Consider the following 20,011-nt stretch of genomic DNA (forward strand, 5'->3'; position numbering starts at 1 on the left):
TGTAATTGTAATTGTAATTGTATTTGGATATCAGGTTAATTGTAATTGTATTTGGATGAATGTAGTATTTACATTTAATTGGAAAAAAAGAAAAGAAAAAATACATTTTTGACGTGTCAAACGGAGTGACATGTCAAAAAAGATGGTCAAAATTTTTGACGTTGCAATAATTCCACGCCAAAAACTTTTTGACGTGGCGATATTCCCACGTCAAAAACTTTTGACGTGGCGATATTCCCATGTCAAAAAATTTTGATGTGGCATTATAGACACGTCAAAAATCTGGGATTTTTGACACCCCCGTTTTAACCGTTGAGGAATGTCAAAAGGCCCACGTCAAAAGGGGTTTTTGATGTGTCAATATCATTGACACGTCAAAAACTCTTAGTTAAAAATTCCCTGCATTTTTGTAGTGTAAGCTTTTTAGCCTTAAAAAAAAAGAAAAAGAAAAAAGGATTAGCTATTCCTATATATATATATAAAACCCCATAATATATATATATATATATATATATATATATATATATTTTGATTGAAATCTATTGGAATCCATCTCGGAGTTTGTCGAAATCCGCCACCTAGAGTTCGCTGGCCATCAAAGTTCTATCTTAAATAAACAGAGTTTTGGCTTTTTTTTTTTTTTTTTTTATTTTATTATTATTTAATAATTTTGGTTTAATATCGGTGAAAACATGTATTGTTGCCAAACTGAAGAATATGAATAGCCATTTCATTTCATCTTTTATTTCTAGGAATAACTATTTCTTTTTCTAATAGAATAACCATTTCACGCACCAAACGCCCCCTATGAAGTGAGATTGATAGACTTGTTATATCCACTTGTATGAACCCTTATATATATCTCTTTTAGGATGTCTACGACGATTGTTTCTGCAATAACTGCATTTGGCTCTCAGATGGCAACCCATATTTCTGTTTGTCATTTGATTCTTGTATGTTAAAGTGGTGTGACAATTCAACCCTTTTCATCAGTGATTTTGTCTTGTGAACAGTGGTTACCATTTCTCCACTGTTCTTTTCATCAGTGATTTTGTCTTGTAAACAGTGGTTACCATTTCTCCACTGTTCTTGCTTTGTTCTCCCTGCCCATTTTCTTTGGTGCTCTTGAGCCAGCAGGTTCAGAGAGGTTATCTACAACCGCGAGACCACAAAACAATGATGCAGTGAGATAAAAAGCCAAGGATGCTTTTAGAGTAATGGATGTGGTCCAGTCCTAGTACTTTCTATTTATTTTATTTTATTTTATTTGGCACCGAGTACTGACTAATCCCGGGGGTGCATAAGCCCTCAGCAAGAAGTTTCTCGTAAGTGCACCTCGGTTAATTGAAAGAGCAAACCCCCAGTCCAATGGCCCCAAGAAGCAGTTTGCACTTGGTGGTGGGTTTCGACGTAAGACCTTGAGGAGCATACTCAAAGTCCCAGGCTGTCCAACCACTAAGCTAACCCCTTGGAGTTCTTGTACTGTTTCTTAAGCCAAGACCAAAAGATTCCCATAATGAAATGAAAAAATTAAAGAAAATATCGGAATACAAGAAAATAGAGACAAAATAATTTTGGAGCGTTCGGTAATAAAAACTTACGTCCACCACTAGCGAAGAACAAAACAGGAATACATTTATTTTTAACAACTTTTGAGGGTATACATCAACAATAATATAGGTCTACGATTCTGGATATCTGAATGAAGAGAATTGTTTTAACGGATATATCCATCATTGTCATTGAGCTACATGGATCAGTCAAATGTTCAATGGAAAATGAAAATATTTTACAACCACCCTTCACAAATCAGGGGCATATTTACCCTAAATACCTCACCACCCACTAAAACAAAGATATATAATAACTCCTACTTGTAATGTTATGCTCCATTTCTTGACCTGTATGCTTCTCTACTACTAGTGTTTTCCCCCCCATAATCCCCTAAATTTACTTCCAATGAAAATGGATGAGAACATAACTAAGTATATGCAACCCAACAGCCGAACAAATTTTGTCTCTCTCATACGTGATATAAGGAAATGAAACCCCAAAACTGGTGAGCCAAAGAGAAAAAAAGAAAAGAAAAGAAAAGAAAAGGAATGAAAAACTGAATCACAGTGGTCGTGTTACCGTCAACCCTGGGGGAAATCCATTTCCAACTTTCTGCGGTTTCTTCTTGAAATTCGTTATGCTACAATGCGGACATATGTATTCCAGTCCATCTGTTTTTGCATAATCCTGCAAGTTGAAAACAAATTATGACAAAACAATAGTTTTTTTTTTTTGTTGAAACAAATCCAACTCTTGTGTTGTCACAAACTACAGGTGCTAATGGAGTTGCAACACTGATACCTTAAACGCTCCGAGACCCTGCCTTCTGTCACAGCCAAAGTGCGCCCACTCGCCACATATGCCACAATTCACCCAATCCCCTGCTGCGCTACTGTTGAACATTTGTACACTTCCAACGTGAGCAAAAATTGATATAACATAAATATTAATACGTACCAAAACAGCACAAAGAATGAGAAAAGTACGAACCTGTGACATAACAAGCAACACTCCCCATCAACATCATCATGAGCCAATTCATATTCTAGAAGGTATGTTTCATAATGTCTTTTAAGCGTATTACCAACACCCTGTCGAAACAAATAGATTGCCAGCATCAAATGCAAGTTTAATAAAATACTTGGTGTTTGATGAGTGTTATACGATTAAACTTGTAGATTCTAAATATGCTCGATACAACTTATCCACATGTGAGTTCTTTTATTTAGCCAAGCTTCATTAATGTCCCCGCTTCTTTAAATACTCTAGGAGCAAACGCTGTATCCCGATATATCTCAAAATCAAGAACAAAAATCAGAGAAAGGATTATGGGGCATACAGTCATTCTATTCGTCATTGTGTAATTATGCATCTTCGAAAAGATCTGCCCTTTCCAGTTGATACCATTGCCAACATGAAAGCCTCCTCTTGTAACCACCTAAGAACACCCAAACTCTTCAGTAAGAAAGCGTACTAATTCTTTCAAACCAGAAAAATGCAATGAACTCACCTCTTTGTACAAGTTGTAGAGGTCAAGACGCTTCCCGTTAAGTATGGCATCTGGGAACTCAGCAATTCCACCTTGAGGGATAAGTCGAGTGTGGCCGCGAAGAATTAGAAACTGCATCACGTCCTTCAGAAACTCCTCCTGCAAGAGCAGAATAAATATTTAGGAAAACAAGAAAATGTCTCAAATTAGGGTCCAGAGTAGAAGTAAGAGTTCTAGAGTCTATCTTAAAGTCTATTTTAATGTTATCTGGAACTTGATTTCCTAAGGATCTGAATACCACATAATATCTCATGATTGGATGGACTTGCATATAGCACGAAGAGATAGGCAATCAGAGTAGGAATGTGATAAGGTACTTTGAACTTAAGACCAGTATTTTTTTTTTTTTTTTTTTTTTTTTTTAACATGTATGCCCGCTTTGCCTCAAAACTTTGGATCATTTAGTTTCAATCTATTTATTTTGAGACCATTTACCACAAGAGTTACTGTGTTTCAACGAGTCCCGTGGGTAAGATATTGGTACATTAAGAAAAATTGTTAATTCACTTATTGTATATTTTGATCAAGTAAACAAAATTCATGAAGCTCGTAACGTAAAAGCTTTTACTTCCACTTTCACTACAGAAATGACTATAATTTGGATGTATCATTTCGTTTTGTATATTTTTCATTTCTTCTTTAACCTAATGCAATATGCAAGAACAGACAAAATGGAATCCCAAAAGAACCACATTTGACAGCCAAACTTGTAACTGGTCCTGCAAAAACAAATTAGACAATTCACCTCAGAGCAATTCTGCATTGGACTTCTACCACACCCATGTTTCTTCAATGGTAGTGGATTCAAGGAAATAATCTGCTTAGCCTGAGATGAGCTTGAATATGATCTTCGTTGCGTTGGAGGAGTTGATCCTACAGTATTGTGCTTTGCGGGGGTAACAACTGGCAAATTAGCCTTAGCTTGGCCTCCATCATGCCCATCTGCTTCAGACATTCCAGAAAATGGTGTCATTTTATGGCGTCGAACGTGGGGAATAGGCCTCATTGCAGCAACCTTCAATCTTTTCCTAGCTGGGAGCAAGGGCATGCTAACCCCGTTCCGCAATCCAGTGTCCTTGACCTCTTCATCAATTTTATTAGATGCACCATCATGAGAAGCAGGGCCAGTCCCTTGGCTTGATTCAGCCCTCTTTCGACTAGGAGCAGGTGGTCGCAACCAACTAGGGGGACTGCTAAAAATTAAATTGTCTGTAAAAGCATCTTTCCCATGCCTTGAACAGAAAAAAAGTAGACGCTCAGCATCATCTCTCTCAAAAGAGGCAACAGGCAATCCCTGAATGCTGGCAACACCAAGTACAACTAAACTACGAAATGAAACATCTGGTGCTAGCTGCCTCAAAACCTGAAAACAAAACAGAACAAGCATGGTAACAACATCAAGTGCTAGCTCAACAGGGTTAAGTGTGCTTAATAAAAAACTATGATTATCTGAGAAAAATTCAGATTTGTAGAAGTGATTTTCCATACAATACGAGGTTTAAAAATTCAAAGAACTTGATCTTCAAGAGCTGAAATTCTAATAATTTTCTCCATGTTCAATTTAAGGCTTAATAATTCTCAATGCTTACCACTTCAAAATATCTTAAAGAATCATAACGTCCCAACTCCTCAGGATCTAAATATATGGAAAGAGTATAGATTTGACTCCAGCTTTGGCCGGTGAACAGTGAACCCACCCCAAGTGCTAATTTGGTTTATGAACATTTAAAGGATAATAAAGAGTAAGGTACAGACTAATCCAGCTAATGCGCAATAAAGATTTCCAACAATCAAAGTACAACCCAACATATTTCATCTTGTTTGTCACTACTCAAAGAAAACCAAATAATTACATATTTATAAACCACATAAATATAATAAATACTCATTTCCATAAAGTTTCCCCCAGGTTGCTATCAGCCCACTTGTAACTAAATCAGCTGCAATCCCAGGCTCCTCATTTCTCAAATGAAAAGGGGAAAAGGTCTAAATATCAGAATTAACAATTACAAGCCGTGCTTTTGAATCTGCTAGAACTTACAAAATAAAAAGTCTTGTATCTTCTAGGTTACATTTTGCAACATTTAATGCCTACCAAAACAGTGATGCCATTTATAGAGATATCTCTAACCATTACCTACAGCAGTTATATCTAAGCTCCATGGTGTCACACCCATATCCAGATCCCCATAATTAACAATATCAAACTGAAGGTTTACAGACTAAAGGGGAAAAAAAGAAAAGAAAAAAAAAGAAAGACGCCAACTGAACATTGTTTTAGATTTGTGTTCTATAGCCATTAAAATACAATCATTGTCCGTCCAGGTGCACTTTTACTTGTAAAAAGTTAGGGCAATTTACACACAAGTGACAATTTAATATTGAAAAAATTATGTCTACATGAATCAAGCTGAAAGTTTGGAATTGAGGAGCATGTTCAAGAAAAAGCAAAACCCTTGAGAGGAAACTCATAATGCTTACCAAAAAGGAAGAAGTGAAACAGAGTGTGGGCAAATTCATAACAATAACATCACTCTAACAAAGAAGGTACTGTTTGTTTTGGTGGGGGGAAGAAAAGGGTTGGAGGGGGGGGATTAGGAAGAGAAAGAGTGGTGGTTGAAATACCTGTGAAGCCCATGTAGGGACCTTCATGCAAACTTCAAATACTGTTGCTCCACAGGCAACTGAAGCAGATTTACGAGGCTCAGAGAAAGTAATTTTGTTCTCCTCACCGTCAGGCAGTGCATGAACTAATTGACTCTTCTCAATAATTTCATTCTTTATATGATTCTCCAGGAGCTGAAGATCAATGTCATTAAGTATAAGAATCCAACATCTCCAATACCAAAACCTTTACACAAATTCTTTTGGATTACCTGATCATCAAAGCAAGTTTGCGCACTGCCAGACACCAGAAGTGAGACGTGGGCACAACTGCAGGTTGTCACATCACATCGCATGGTCACAACACCACGAGAAAATGTCCCTGCCTGAAGAGGTGGAGGAGGGGCACTGAACCAATTGTAATGGAATTGATATATTAGAAAATTATACATAAAAGAAAATGAGGACCCAAACAAGTATTCATAAAACATTGCCAAAATACAAGGAATTTAAAAGATTAAAAAAATTTCAAGATGTTCAAAAACCCAAAAAGTGTCAGAGCAACAAAATAAGAGCAGGTTTTCTTGCAAACAAGGGCATAAGCACCTCTTTGCAAACCTGCACAGTTATTTTTAAATATTAAGCTGATGGAAACCAAAAGAATTCAAAGAGACAAAACAGTGTAACATCATAAAGATATTCGCTGTACATATCAACAATGTCCAAGATGAATAATACCTAAACTTGCCATGAAGTTTGCTCCCACGTATCTGAAATAACACAGAAAAAAGTTAAGAAATTAAGTAAGAAAAATCAAGACGTCCTCACAGCAAAAACATGATAATAAACACACAGACAAGACCCGTGCAGGCATTCCATCACCACTTACTTCAATGTTCAAGAGGGCATTGATGCCATCTTCTAATGATTCTAGTAGACATGCATCCTGAAAAGAAATCAACTCATAAGCAAACTATCAACAAAATATATATGTAGGTGGATGGCTGTTTTTGTCTAAGTTCACAATGGCGTCCATGTGTTCGTAAGCAAAGAAGAAGCAACAATATAGACCAGTAAAGAGAGATCCATCCCAGCTTACCAATGTGCAATGCACTCCACAAACAAGAATCCTTAAGCTCACATCATCATCATGTATCCTTATAGCAGGCAGAGCACCTAAAGAACCTTCATCATCTCCCTCAACATCCATCTCAGGGGGGTCAACATTGATTTTCAAACGGTCCCCAAGAAGGCATGGCCCCAGCTCACCAATAACTTTATGGCTGTTAGCAGGAAGGACATGGTTGTTTCGTATGCAGTAAATCCTAAAGGAAGCTTGTGCAAGTTGGAAAGCATCCCATGTATGAGTTGATGAACTGCAATCCAACAAAAGACAACAATGAAATGTCATCTGAAGCTAATATCTTACTAATTTACCTCTCCAACACCACCCCTCCCCCCTTCCCTCCCCCCCCCCCAAAAAAAAAAAAAAAAACACAAGCGGAGCAGCCTATGAGTGCTTTCCATAAGCTACAATTAATCAGCGCCATAGATTAATGTCAAGGATGCATAAATAGACTTGATTTCCAACTGGGGACTTATCATAAATCTAGGAAAATTAAGTGGGTAGGTGTGCCAGACTCCCTTGCTGAGGGGTCACATAAGCACAGATCTAGACAAACCTCAATGTCTGAATCAGGATTAGATTAATCCATTTAGCAAACAAGCAAAACAACCAAACAAACCAAATACAAAAATTTTCTAAGTTATCATTTTACTATCTTATTAATCTATAAAATCCATGTGTCCATGTGGGCAAGTGCACATAAAAAATATATACATATAATGTGACCCAGAGAGATGATTTATCTTGCCTCCAAACATGCAGATAGAGATATTGTTCATACAATGCCTAAAATACGCAGGTAATCCTCAACAACCCAGTTGATTGAATTCCTATATAGCATTCCATGTATAAGTAACACAACACAGTCACACGAACATTTTATTTATGCATATATAAAACCTTTTTTATTGGTATTTATGCATATATAAAAATAAATCAAGCAAGATTGCAATTATTAGCCAAGAACTCAAGTAGACACTGAGTAAACATTACGGGACAAAGTAAGAGCCACTACCAGCACCTACTTTGTAAAAGATAATATACCTCTGTACCACTGAAAATAATGCATGACGAAAATGGCAAGCAGCATAAAAAGAAATTGCATTCTTCCAATATATCACAAAAGGAATCCCCTGCAAAAAGGAAGCAAGCCAATTCAATCAATTTTTTTTCCATGAACTATAATTATATCAAACCATTAAATGCAAGCTTGCAGCTCTAGAATTGAAAGCTAAGTAGCTAACACCAAGCTTATTCATTACTTGGCAACCATTAGTTGTGAGCACCTGAAATGCATATTTGAAATTGCTTAAGAAAGTCACCTTTGAGTAAAGAACTTTCGCTAATTTGTCTCCATTTGAGATCTCCAAATAAACCTGCACAGACATTAAAAATTATATCATATCAAAAGCCAAATGTACTGTCACCAAATCAAAGAGAACAAATGCCGACACATATAACACAAATCATCAACAAAAATTGGAGCACAGAAATGGTAAATGGGAATAAGCTGCATTGGAGTTTTAAGGAACAAAAAGACCATGTAGAACCACATAAATTATCCATGAACTACTTTTGTTCTATGCTCTTAACATTACAAAAATTCCTTAGCAATTCTCTTCACTGCTACATGTTGTTTAAATCAGTTGATTAAGGAGCATAAGTGCAAATTTAATGTTTATTTTGTCTCTAGTCACTGACCTTCTCCTTTTTCCACAAGCCTTCCACAATTTCTAGCTTAATATTAATTTAATAGACACATTTGAAGATATCATTTTTTTTTATAAGTAATCGGCCAATATCATTAAAAGCATAAAGGCGCTCCTAAGTACACAAAAGGTATACAAGATGAAGCACCTAACTAGAAGGAATAAAAAAAAAAAAAAAAAAGCAAATCACTATAGCTAATTGTTAAAGGAGAAACATAGACAGCTGTCCCAAGTTACAAAGTTTTGAAGAAAAATGACTTAATCTATTCTAAAGTCCTTTCACGGTCCTCAAAACATCTATCATTCATTTCCTTCCATAAATACCATAAAAGGCATGTAGTCACCATCTTCCACATAGTAGCACTCTGCGTATTGCTGATAGTCGGCCAACAAGCATACAGATCGACTACACATCTAGCCATAACCCAAGGCAAACCAAAAGTTTTGGAGGTATAATATATTTCTCAAAAGCTTGAGGTTAAAATTTAGTTAGCACATACTGACATTCGACTCCACAGGCAGAATATAAACTTCAGAATTAATAACTCAACCCTATTACTCCAAGCATAGATCTAAAAGTAGAAAAAAAAAATTAGAATTCCATTGCAAACCAGTGTTCTAAAACTGAGAATATACAGGAGCTGGTGCAATATCTCGCATTACCTTGCTGACACTATTAACTAGATGTCCCTGTGTTTACTGGTTGTTATGCAGATGTTCACTAAACATGAAATTTTAAAGTCAATACTGAAAGATAAAGAAAGAACAATCATGTAGGGAAGCAAGTGGCCGAGATCCATGCAACAAGCCAGCCAGCCCACAAAATAGTAAACACAATAAGCAAAAGATGCACTGCCCACTTATGGCAATCCCAAACTTCCTGCTCTCTCCTTCTTCCCCCACCCACCAACCCCAAGGAGAATGGAATTATAATATTACAAAATGAAATGCATTTAGCATGCTCAACTTAGATAATATCACATACAGCGGTAGGCAATGCGGTAGCAAAGATCTCCGATATAGCTTCAGGGGTGGAAATGTCAACACCTTCCCACACCAGAGGCCCAACTTCATCATTCTCAAGCTGCTCTCCTTGCAAGTACACAATACTCGGCTTATATGACTCCAGAGTCTTACAAAACTCTTCTTTGCTTGGATTCGTCAGAGTCTGAACCTGCAGAATGATAACTATTGTAAAAGGAGCCACAGAAAAATGAACTAGGAAATATAAGCATGTGACACATTTCATATCTGATACTCATTACATAAAAGTTGCAACGAAAAATCAAATATTGCACCTCCAAACGTCCAGAAGATACCAACTCCGGAAAGGGGTATCTCGGCTTATCCTCTGCATCATCCTTCTTAAGTTTATCTCCGGAATTTTCCCCACAGGTGACAGCAAGAAGACTACAAGATTGTTTTGAAGCTCCTTGAGGATGAAACATCATTTGCAATGCAAGTTTTCTTTCCCGGGGAGTAGATACCCCAATTATCTCCTGCAACAAAGCCTCACAAGCTCCTTACAGAAGAGTTGAATCCGAAAATCATGACATCCACTGGATTAAAACCCTCAATTGCAGTACCAATTTCCACCCTAGAGAAGATCACCCAGAACAAATCCAGAGCCACAAGCAAAACAAAAAATCTAACCAGAAAACAATCCAAATCCTGCAAGAATTCACAACCCAAACACTAGAAGACCCTAATCACTGAATCCAGGAAACAAACAAACCAAAACCTATACCTTTATCACAGATATACGAGCAAACTCAATCAACTTCCCCTCACTGATCGAATCAAAACGACAGAAAGCCCTCAATTTCAATGTCGAACGCTGCTGAAATCGAGAAAATAGCAGAGACCTAGATGGAAAAAAACGGGAAAACTCACCGCCTCAGATGACAAAACAGAAAAACTGACCGACCCATATGGGAAATCAAAGGACTTTCAACTACCCAGATGAGGAAATCAAGAAATATCGACGACCCAAGTGAGTACGCAGCTTGTAAAATCATAAACAAGCACGGAATAGAGAAGCAAGTACGAAAAGGTAACCCTAGGCACTTAAAATTCACACCCAATATTTTTATTTCGACAAAGAATCTATAAAAATAAGAATTTTTTTTATCTCACAAATTACACTCCACGAAAGAAACACAAATCAAAATTTAAATGCCCATAATCACTAAAATCAAATTACATTATTCCCAAATGTTAAAAAAGTGGGTGTCAGACAAATACATTACCACATATCTAACCTCAGGTCAAACATCAAAACTAGGAAAAAAAAAAAAAAGAAGAGAGAGAGAGGGGAAGAGAGAGACAGAGACAGATTTACAATTTTAAGGGCCTTTGACGAACTCATAAAGTAAAAGTTCTGATTGGAAACCGAACAGAAAAATCCAAAGGTGTAAATGTGAACAATTATTAAACAAGTACTAGCAGAAAGACTCTTTTTTTCTTCAAAGGATTGAGGCAACCAAATAGTAGGGCCTAAATTCAATAAGATAAAAGGTTTTTTAGGATAATTTGCATCAAGTGGGTGGCCATATGATTCGGACTTTGTGAATGTAATAACGTTGTCAGTGCTCCAATCGACAGATTAAAAGTCAAAGAAAAGCTCAGGATTAATTAGTACTTTTACTAGTACTCCTAGATATATCTTTCTTTCGGTTATGTATTTTTTTTTCCTTTGGTTTCTTGTTGATCTTCGTTTGGCTACACGAGTGCTCTTCCCACTTGTTCGAAGCTCTCCAGTTCGTCACCCGCTCGTCGCTCTCTCTCTCTCTCTCTCGCACGCACGCACGCACGCACGAAGTGCGGTGTAAAACATTACTCGCCTTTAGACGCAAAATCCCTGGAAAGGAGTAGTAGGAAAGGTGTTCTTTGTCGACTGAGTATACATAAATTTTGTTGAAGTCGACATGAGAGGAAAATGGGGAGCATTATTTACCGTCTAATTGTAAACATATGAACCTGAAGCTGCTGATTACGGGAGCCTTTCTGTGTCATTTTTTGTTAAAAAAAATATATATATAGTTATAAAAGAGTACAAAAGTTCGTTTTAATCGGGAAAATTAAGGAAAATTGTACATTACAGAGTTCTTAGCCATTCTTGGTAGGATAGTTGTTGGTTATTTTACTTCTTCTCTCCCAAAATCGTTCGTGTTTCATCAAATCACAATGAGAGTTCTTTGTATTGCCCTGATGGCCTGAAGTCCTGTATGGGTCAAAAATTAGAGGAAAATGGATCTAAAACAAAAAACTAGAAAATATCCAAAACGTTGACGCATTCTCTTCTATTTTATATTTTTTTTGCATTGATTCGGTTATATTAAGGTTTATTGTTGGATTTTCCAACCCTTTTTTATGTTGTGTTCTGGCGTCGGTCCCTTCCCTTTTTCTCTTATATATATAAAATTATAAGAGATATCTTTTACATATTTTCATCGGAATGAGAGTGAAAAGTCGGGCAGTTAATGGTAAAAATGTGAAGAACATGTTTTTTCTCTTCGTTATGCAATAGAATATCGAGTGATGATAGAGAGAACACGGGTGTCCATCACACCCGTGTTTTTTATTATTTTTTAATATTTTTTATTTTTATTTTTAACTATAATATTAAAATATATTATTTTAATATTAAAAAATATTCCCATGTTATAACTCTAGAATATCAGTCTAATGCCTCAACCTGTTATGGGTAGATTAATTAGGTTTATTAACTTAGAGCCTAAGAGGCATAAAAGTACTTAGTTGGAAGTCCAAAGCAATTAATAATGGGTAATTACTTTTTCTTGTCATCAACTATAACGCATTGTTAATTTCTCCTCATGAACTGTGTTAACCTTACTGCCCAACCCTATCATACTACCATTTTCTTTTCAAAACCTCTATTCCGTCAATCAAACTCATTAAAAAATTTGAAATGACCTAAATACCCTAACTTTATAAACAAAAATTACATATAATACCCTTAAAATTAAACAAATTCAAAAATATATATATTATTAATACATCCGTACTAATTTAAAAAAAAAAATCAAAAATTAAAATTAAAAAATTAAATAAAAATTTAAAAAAAATATATAAATATATTATAATTAAAAAAACACTTATAAATTAATTTATAAAAATAAAAAAAAAAGTAAACATAAAAAACGAAAAAACAGTTAAAAGAGACTCAAACTAAAAGAAAAAATATCAATGCAAAATCAGTCAATGTGGTTGCCTAAATTAAAAATCCATCTGTGTAATATAAAAACAAAAATAATAATAATTCAGAGATTATCGGGATAAGCCAAAATAACAATTTAGTCCCTATAATCAAATTCTGTCAAAATACTTGGCGGACTCCATTAGTGTATCACGTCATCACCAATAGAATGATAATACTATCATTCTTAATTAAAAGTAAATAAATATATTAAATATATAAACTATTTTTAAAAAAAAATTGGGGGGTGGCTCCCAACCAGCAACCACCCCTCTGTGGGAGGAGGTGCCCACCCCATAAATGGTCGGGGGTGGCTCGCCGCCACCCCCAGCGAGATCTAGGAATGGCCCAACGACCACCCCACCTGAGGGGTTGCACGTGAGCCACCCCAGGGTGGCCGAGGGTGGTCGCGCGCCACCCCGTGGGTTGGGGGGTGGCGGTGAGCCACCCCTAGGTGGCTTGTTGGCCACCCCCTCCCCAAAGGGGGTGGCTGCCGGTTGTTTTTAAATTAATTTATAAATTTCATATATTATATTTTTTGTTTGAATTTTTTATTTTGAGGTATTTTTGTCTTTTAATGAGATTTTACATCTAAAAGAGAATATTCCATCCAATTTAACGATTTTGATTAATGGAATGGGGTTTTGAGAAGAAAATGGTAGTCTGATAAGGTCGGGCAGTAAAATTGACAAATCATGGAGAAAATTGATAATGCGTTATAATTTATGGGAAAAAAATGTAATAACCTCAATTAATAATTATAGTAAATACATAACATGAAACATTGATTGCGGAAAGAGTAGGGTCAAAACATCTTAAATGTTAACATGATGATGAAATATTAGAAGTGTATCTTTTCTGCCCTATGGAACATATTAACTTTTATCAGATTTTGAGGATGTGGAACCTTTGGAAAAATTTGTGGAGGAGCTTTACGACCTAAGTGAGTACATACTTACATGAATACTTGTTGTTACTTTTTTTCAATAGCATGATTATGTTATGTGTACCAAGCATGCATCTTTGCAACTGTCATGAAATGTATTTTGGATTACTATGAATCCTATTTTGTGAAAACATATGTTAACTAAACAAGATGTCGAAAATGGTGAGATTTGTAGAAGCATGCATGTAAAATATGGAAATAAATAAATAAATTACATTGTATGACATGATACACCGGTACGTGCGGAATAACGGTCATATGCTTACTATACAAGTTAATTGTGACGTCACACATTGCATGTGTGTGACCAAGGGGATATGCTTATATAGAGCATGCTCTCTCTAAATGGTATGATACATTTTGGAATAAATCTAATAACAAAACCGTGTGGGCTGAGGCTCAAAGCGGAAAACATCATACCACTTGAAGCGAGGTTATTAAGTTAATTTGATATTTATTTCGATAGTTGTATTCCTTAACGTGATGCATTTGATTAATAACTAATCTCCAAGGTAACACACAACTTTGTAGGAGTAGTAGTTGAATCAGAGTAATCTTCTTGGTTGTAAGTTTTAAAAAGACAATGAGTTCAAGAAGAATAAAACATAAGAAATATATTTTTATTAAATCATTGTCATTTGTTGGGAAGTTTAGGGTGAGTAACAAATTCTTTCATGCATGGCTTGCAAAATGGTGCAACATCTTGATTAATTCCAGTTTTATTCAACTAAAGTAATGGAAAATGAACTAAACCTAATAGTATTCACAGTAGCTAGCAATTTGCTGAAATAGCTTAAACGCCTCTTCCTTCAGCTTCAGCAATTTGTTGTCTTTGGTTAGTGTGAACAGTGCTCAGAAATTTTTTTTGAAAATTGTTCACTCACCAAAGAATAAAAAAACATTATAATTTAATCTCTCTTAAATGTAGACCTTAATTTATTGTTAATCTATCTGAATACAGTAGCCATTTGAAAAAGTAATAATTTGTATGGGGTACGTATGTAGGTGGTAAGTAGTCCGACAACCAAAAAGGATATGAAGCTCCAATTATCAAAATCTATTGTATTTCTTTCTCAATTAATTACTTGTTCACCTAGTCATATAGGATACTATTGTTGTAAAGAGATAACCATGTATTGTAATTTATTCATTTATAAATAAAGGAACACATCCCTGCATTACGATCAAGGCATTTTAACAATTTCAAGTGTTTGATCTTATAAATAACAACTATGTTATTATATGTTACACCTAAATTTACACTAGGGTTATTGGGCCTATCATTTGGCAATCAAGCCCATAGCCCGTTGATCCAGGTAAAAGCTCAGCACATTCATATGGGCTTTGTAGGAAGTAACCCAGTTTCGGAAGCATGAACACAACGTCACTTCACCCAGCTCACACTCTCGGAAGACCATGCTCACCTGACTCGTATCATTTATTGAACCAACGATGTACACAATGAATGAATATGACAATTATGGACAAGATATGCACCGATCATGTTAACAGCTTGATTATAGCTTAATCAATGGGTCGGTTACGATCCACACTTAAATAACATAGACGGTTATGTGCCATTCTTTGGATCACGCCAGCCACGGTAACCGCGGCATACCATTCTCGGAACGATATCAATAGCATGAACGGTTTCTCATCAACCATAACGATCAGGGAATCAGAATATTAACTTCTTCGTCCATTACGACCAGAATCCCGGATCCTCCACCCGATCATCACCACCATCCTCATAGTGCCTAATTATAAAAGGCTCATAGATAACATAAACAAGTATACACATGATTTATACTCTACTAAGGTCTATATTGAGTTTGCACAGACACTGACTTAACCATCGGAGGAGGAATGCCTTGGCCACGACCTGGCGCATCCTTTTAACGAGTGTTGTTATTTTGCAGGAAAGAAAGAACGTACCATCTCAATATTACAGATTTGCCCTTGGGTCCATCATACCGGAAACTGTACCAACATTATATAAACCCATATTTCTAGTGGTGTCAAGACCAATACATAACAATAAGATTGATTAAAAGGAGAGGAAATTATATTTAACATTCCTTTTATTTTTATTTTTATTTGATTTTAAGATTTTCGTTTTTAATTTTAATACTATTCACTTTTATATAAAATTAAAAACTTAAATAACGTAAAATTATAATTACACCTCTAAATGACAAAAAAAAAAAAAAAAAAAAAAAAAAGGAACTGAGTTGAGCATATTATTTTTCAAGAATGGGAATTACTTGCAATTTGGTGTAAGCGAATCGTAGCCAATTCGAGCAGCTAACGAGAGAAGACTCTAATGTGGTTGACTTGTCCAAGTAAGATATGGTCTTGGTTAGTTTGATATTTAGTTAGTGTTGTTCCTTATCATGATGTATTTGATTGATAACTACTCTCCAAGATAACACACAAATTCGTGTGAATAGTAGTTGAGTCAAATTAATCTTTCTTGGTTGTAAGTTTTAAAAAGACGAAGAGTTCAAGAAGAATACACATGAACTTTTTTTTAGAGATAAATGCAAAATTGGTCCATGTAGTTGGCCTAAATTATAAATTACTCAATGTGATATAAAAAATAATTTATAGGTACTTGTAGTTGACTTAAATTATAAATCACTCAATGTGGTATAAAAAATAATTTATAGGTCCTCAAGGTAGACCAAAATAACTATTTACTCATTGAAATCAATTTTTGTTAAGTTTGCCACGTCATACCCAATAAAAACGTGACATGTCATTATTAATTTCTGACTTTTAAAATGACAATTAGGATCTTCCACATCACTTTAGGACGCTAGCTAAGATTACACACCAACCCTCACTCCACGTCATACGCACGAAGTAAAACTTTTGGGATAGAAGAGATTAGGTTAATTTACTATAGCAGTATAACGTACAGTGATGGTTGATGTGTAATATTAGCTAGGGTCCTAAAATGATGTGAAAAATCTTAGTTGTCATTTTTTAAAGTTAAAAATTAATAATAATACATATCTCATTTTTATTGGGTATGACGTGACAAAGTAACAGATTCTGTTAAGTTACTTAACGAAAATTGATTTCAGAGAGTAAACTATTATTTTGGTCTACCCTAAGGACTTACAAATTATTTTTTATACCACATAGAGTGATTTGTAATTTAGACCAACTACAGAGACTTATAAATTATTTTTTATACTATAGGGAGTTATTTGTAATTTTAATTTAGGCCAACTACAAGGACCAATTTTACTTTTTTTTTTTTTTTTTTTTTTTTTTTATCAAATCATTTTCATTTGTTGGGAAGTTTAGGTTCTTTGAACTATCCTAATGAAGTGAAAGTTTAAGGTAAGTAACAACTTCTTTCATGCATAACTTGCAGCGGAGCAACATTGAGTAGAGTAGCGAAAATGTATAAATAAAATATTGAAATTGTAGGTGCTTTGAAAAAGGTAGATAGTTAAAATAAAGAAATGTAAAATTTTTAATTATTTTGACCGATAAATTTGGTGAGACTACTGTGAATGCTCTGAATAGAGTAACAACTTGCAGCCGAGCAACATTGAGTAGAGTAGCGAAAATGTATAAATAAAATATTGAAATTGTAGGTGCTTTGAAAAAGGTAGATAGTTAAAATAAAGAAATGTAAAATTTTTAATTATTTTGACCGATAAATTTGGTGAGACTAATGTGAATGCTCTGAATTGTATGTACAGAAAAAAAAAATATATATATTTTTTAAAGATGTCAAGCATATTGACAAACCATTTTGGTACACCATGGACGGCTAACATTTCAGCCCCAAACAGCTATCAACCTTTACTTTTACTTGAGCTATAGACTGTAGACATATATACCATTGTTGGCTTCCTAAACGAGGCTAAATTATGAAATCTAGCAAAGTTAGATTTTCATTGCAACAAATCTTCACATGGTAGTCATTGATTTTTCAGACATTAATTAAGTTTAAAAACCTCGTAAATGTTTTTCATTTATTTGAAAAAATATTCTCGGAAACTTCTTTCACGATCATGGTGAAGGTTAGAACAGAAACTAATAAGATTAAAAACACAGCATGAATATCTCCAGCATGGATGCTGTAGGAGCTCTCTTTGTGGCCCAACAACGAAATAATGGTGAAGTGCTGCCATTTTTGTCTACTAGAAAACGCTGCTGCCAACATCAAAGAATTGATAATGGGGGCACAAAATATCTTAATTTGGGGCCAGCCCACTTGTAAATTGTAATGGCCTTATTGTAACAGACAAGAAAAGAAAGTGACAGGCAAGAAGGATAAGTCATAATTATCTTACAATCGAATTGGAAACAAAAGTACCGCTTCTTTTCGGTCGAAAATAGCTGTTTTTTACACTCACAGAAACAGCAAAACACATGCGACACAAATCCCTACTCCTAAAAACTTTTCTGTTCCCACCGATCATCTTCATCATACTTATTAGCTTCGGATCTAAACCTCCTGAAGTTAAATAGTAATAGAAGGGTGTATGGATTATAAAGTATTAGGGGAGTAAATAAATAAATCCGTTCGACAATCCGTCGGCTTGACAAACTTCGATAGAAGCTCGTGAGCCTGCCTCGTATAAAGCTCAACCCGAATTGGATTTATGAATCTATGACACTATCGCCCAATTTCGTTGGCAACGGATAGGCCTGTGCTCGCGCCTCTGTTGGAGTTCTTCTAGGAGGATCTGAGTCTCACTTGGGCCGATGTTGCAGCGATGCCTATAAGATGCCACCATTTTCTTGGTGGAAGTTTCTAGTTCTCTCATTTCATCCAAAGCAATCTGTCGGCTCCGGCACTCTATACTGCAAAAGCCTTGGTCTCCCCTGCATTAACGTAATACCAAACAATTTTAGCTCCAACAATAAACAATCCTCAGAGCAAGATAATTAATCTCTAATTAACCAAGAAATTAACATTAATTATTGATGTGTTATTATTACCTGTACATGTACACATCTTTATCGGGGCATAATTTCTTGTTGCATAATTGACATGTTTTCAGAAAGCAAGAATATTCAAGGGGTTTGGTCTGAGAGGAGGGCTTGCAGCTCCTCAACGCGGATTTCACAAGGATGTTGGATTCACCATGTGAAATCTGTACAAGGATTCGCAACCCAACAGCTAATGACTTCTTTTCTGAGCACGCATGGCCTCCATAGCTATCTTCCAATCTGAAGGGGCTCTTGAACCTTGGAAGCATCTTGGTGCACAGAGAGAGAGAGAGAGAGAGAGAGAGAGAGAGAGAGGGGAATATGATGAGAGTTCTGCTGTGAAGGGGTGATGGATATTTGAAGGCGCTTTGTCCACAGTACCCACACAAGAAAAAAATAGTAGTGTAAGAGGAGAAAGTGACAGCAATTTTGCTTTCACGTGCTGGATTTTATTTGTTTTATATTATAATAATGTTTACTGCGTTTTGTATCGCATGTTTTTCCCAAGGATAAATGTATAATATTATAATATATAATTAAGAGCTGTAAAAAGCTTTTTTGTTTGGACCCACCAAAAGCAAAAGGTGTTGCTACGTTTAAATATAATGTGAAACGTGAAAAATGTGAAGCACTATTGTATTAAATTATTTTCGTTTCCGTCCCCGACCATATAAAGGACGGTGGGTAAAGAGAAAGTAGCAATCAATAATCTTGACCGTTGGATCATTGAGAGTGTAAATTAATAAACATGTCGGGTGATATTGTACCAGAGAAGTGTTAGGGAGCCAAATAAATAAATTTTTAAAAAAATTTAAATTGATATGACAAGGATTTTTAAATTAAAAAAATATAATTTTATCTCTCTTGTCTACCACTTATGGTCTGCCATGTCAATTTAAAATTTTTTCTAAGGTCATTTGTTTGGCTCTCTAACACTCCCCATTATAGAAAGGTTTTGAACCTGTCTATCGGGATTGGGATCCCCGACAATAGTGGAAATTGGGTAGCGTGGGACTAGCTAGTCCATGGAAATCCCAACAAATTCGAAAAGTGCTTTTGTGAAGAACAATTACTTTTATTTAAATTGAGTTAGAGTATGGTTAAAAATTATATTTTTATTTTACAATTATTTTGAATCATTTGCTTCTTTTTTTTTTCAAAAAAAAAAACTAAAGTTTGGTTAGAAATTAATATTGTAGAATAATTGTAAGATAAAAATTAGTGTACAACATTACTTATTTAAATTATCTAAATAAAGTATATAAATCCAATTTGCAAATCTAATGGTTAGTAATGATAGTACGTGGATTATATTTCAACCTATCTAGCTCCAAAGAAAAATAGA

At 35.2% G+C, this 20,011-nt stretch overlaps 2 protein-coding genes across 2 annotated transcripts; both read right to left on the reverse strand.

Annotated features, from left to right (window-relative positions):
* Positions 1-1,695: 1,695 nt before the first annotated feature.
* Positions 1,696-11,393, reverse strand: LOC132186667 (AT-rich interactive domain-containing protein 4). Its single transcript, XM_059600660.2, has 15 exons — positions 9,841-11,393; positions 9,528-9,716; positions 8,156-8,209; positions 7,878-7,966; positions 6,807-7,083; positions 6,597-6,653; positions 6,446-6,477; positions 5,980-6,115; positions 5,729-5,902; positions 3,849-4,466; positions 3,065-3,202; positions 2,894-2,992; positions 2,545-2,645; positions 2,356-2,446; positions 1,696-2,241 (listed from the first exon to the last, which is right to left on the reverse strand). The coding sequence occupies exons 1-15, from the start codon at positions 9,991-9,993 to the stop codon at positions 2,116-2,118; spliced, it is 2,334 nt and encodes a 777-aa protein (XP_059456643.1). The 5' UTR covers positions 9,994-11,393; the 3' UTR covers positions 1,696-2,115.
* A 6,606-nt stretch (positions 11,394-17,999) lies between these two features.
* On the reverse strand, positions 18,000-18,990 carry LOC132188251 (FCS-Like Zinc finger 17). Its single transcript, XM_059602667.2, has 2 exons — positions 18,676-18,990; positions 18,000-18,558 (listed from the first exon to the last, which is right to left on the reverse strand). Exons 1-2 carry the CDS (start codon positions 18,933-18,935, stop codon positions 18,342-18,344), a joined length of 477 nt encoding a protein of 158 aa, XP_059458650.2. The 5' UTR covers positions 18,936-18,990; the 3' UTR covers positions 18,000-18,341.
* Positions 18,991-20,011: the final 1,021 nt, after the last annotated feature.

The sequence above is a fragment of the Corylus avellana genome, chromosome 6, assembly GCF_965113065.1.
Source record: "Corylus avellana chromosome 6, dhCorAvel1.hap1.2, whole genome shotgun sequence".
In the NCBI taxonomy this organism is placed as follows: Eukaryota; Viridiplantae; Streptophyta; class Magnoliopsida; order Fagales; family Betulaceae; genus Corylus; species Corylus avellana.

Excerpts from the sequence above, each read along its gene's own strand:
- LOC132186667 (XM_059600660.2), bottom strand. The coding sequence starts at position 9,993 with ATGATGTTTCATCCTCAAGGAGCTTCAAAACAATCTTGTAGTCTTCTT. Across the intron at positions 3,203-3,848 it reads CAATGCAGAATTGCTCTGAG|GAGGAGTTTCTGAAGGACGT; the intron begins GTGAATTGTCTA and ends CTGCTCTTGCAG. Across the intron at positions 2,646-2,893 it reads CAATGACGAATAGAATGACT|GGTGTTGGTAATACGCTTAA; the intron begins GTATGCCCCATA and ends TTGTTTCGACAG.
- LOC132188251 (XM_059602667.2), bottom strand. The coding sequence starts at position 18,935 with ATGCTTCCAAGGTTCAAGAGCCCCTTCAGATTGGAAGATAGCTATGGA. Across the intron at positions 18,559-18,675 it reads AAAGATGTGTACATGTACAG|GGGAGACCAAGGCTTTTGCA; the intron begins GTAATAATAACA and ends ACGTTAATGCAG.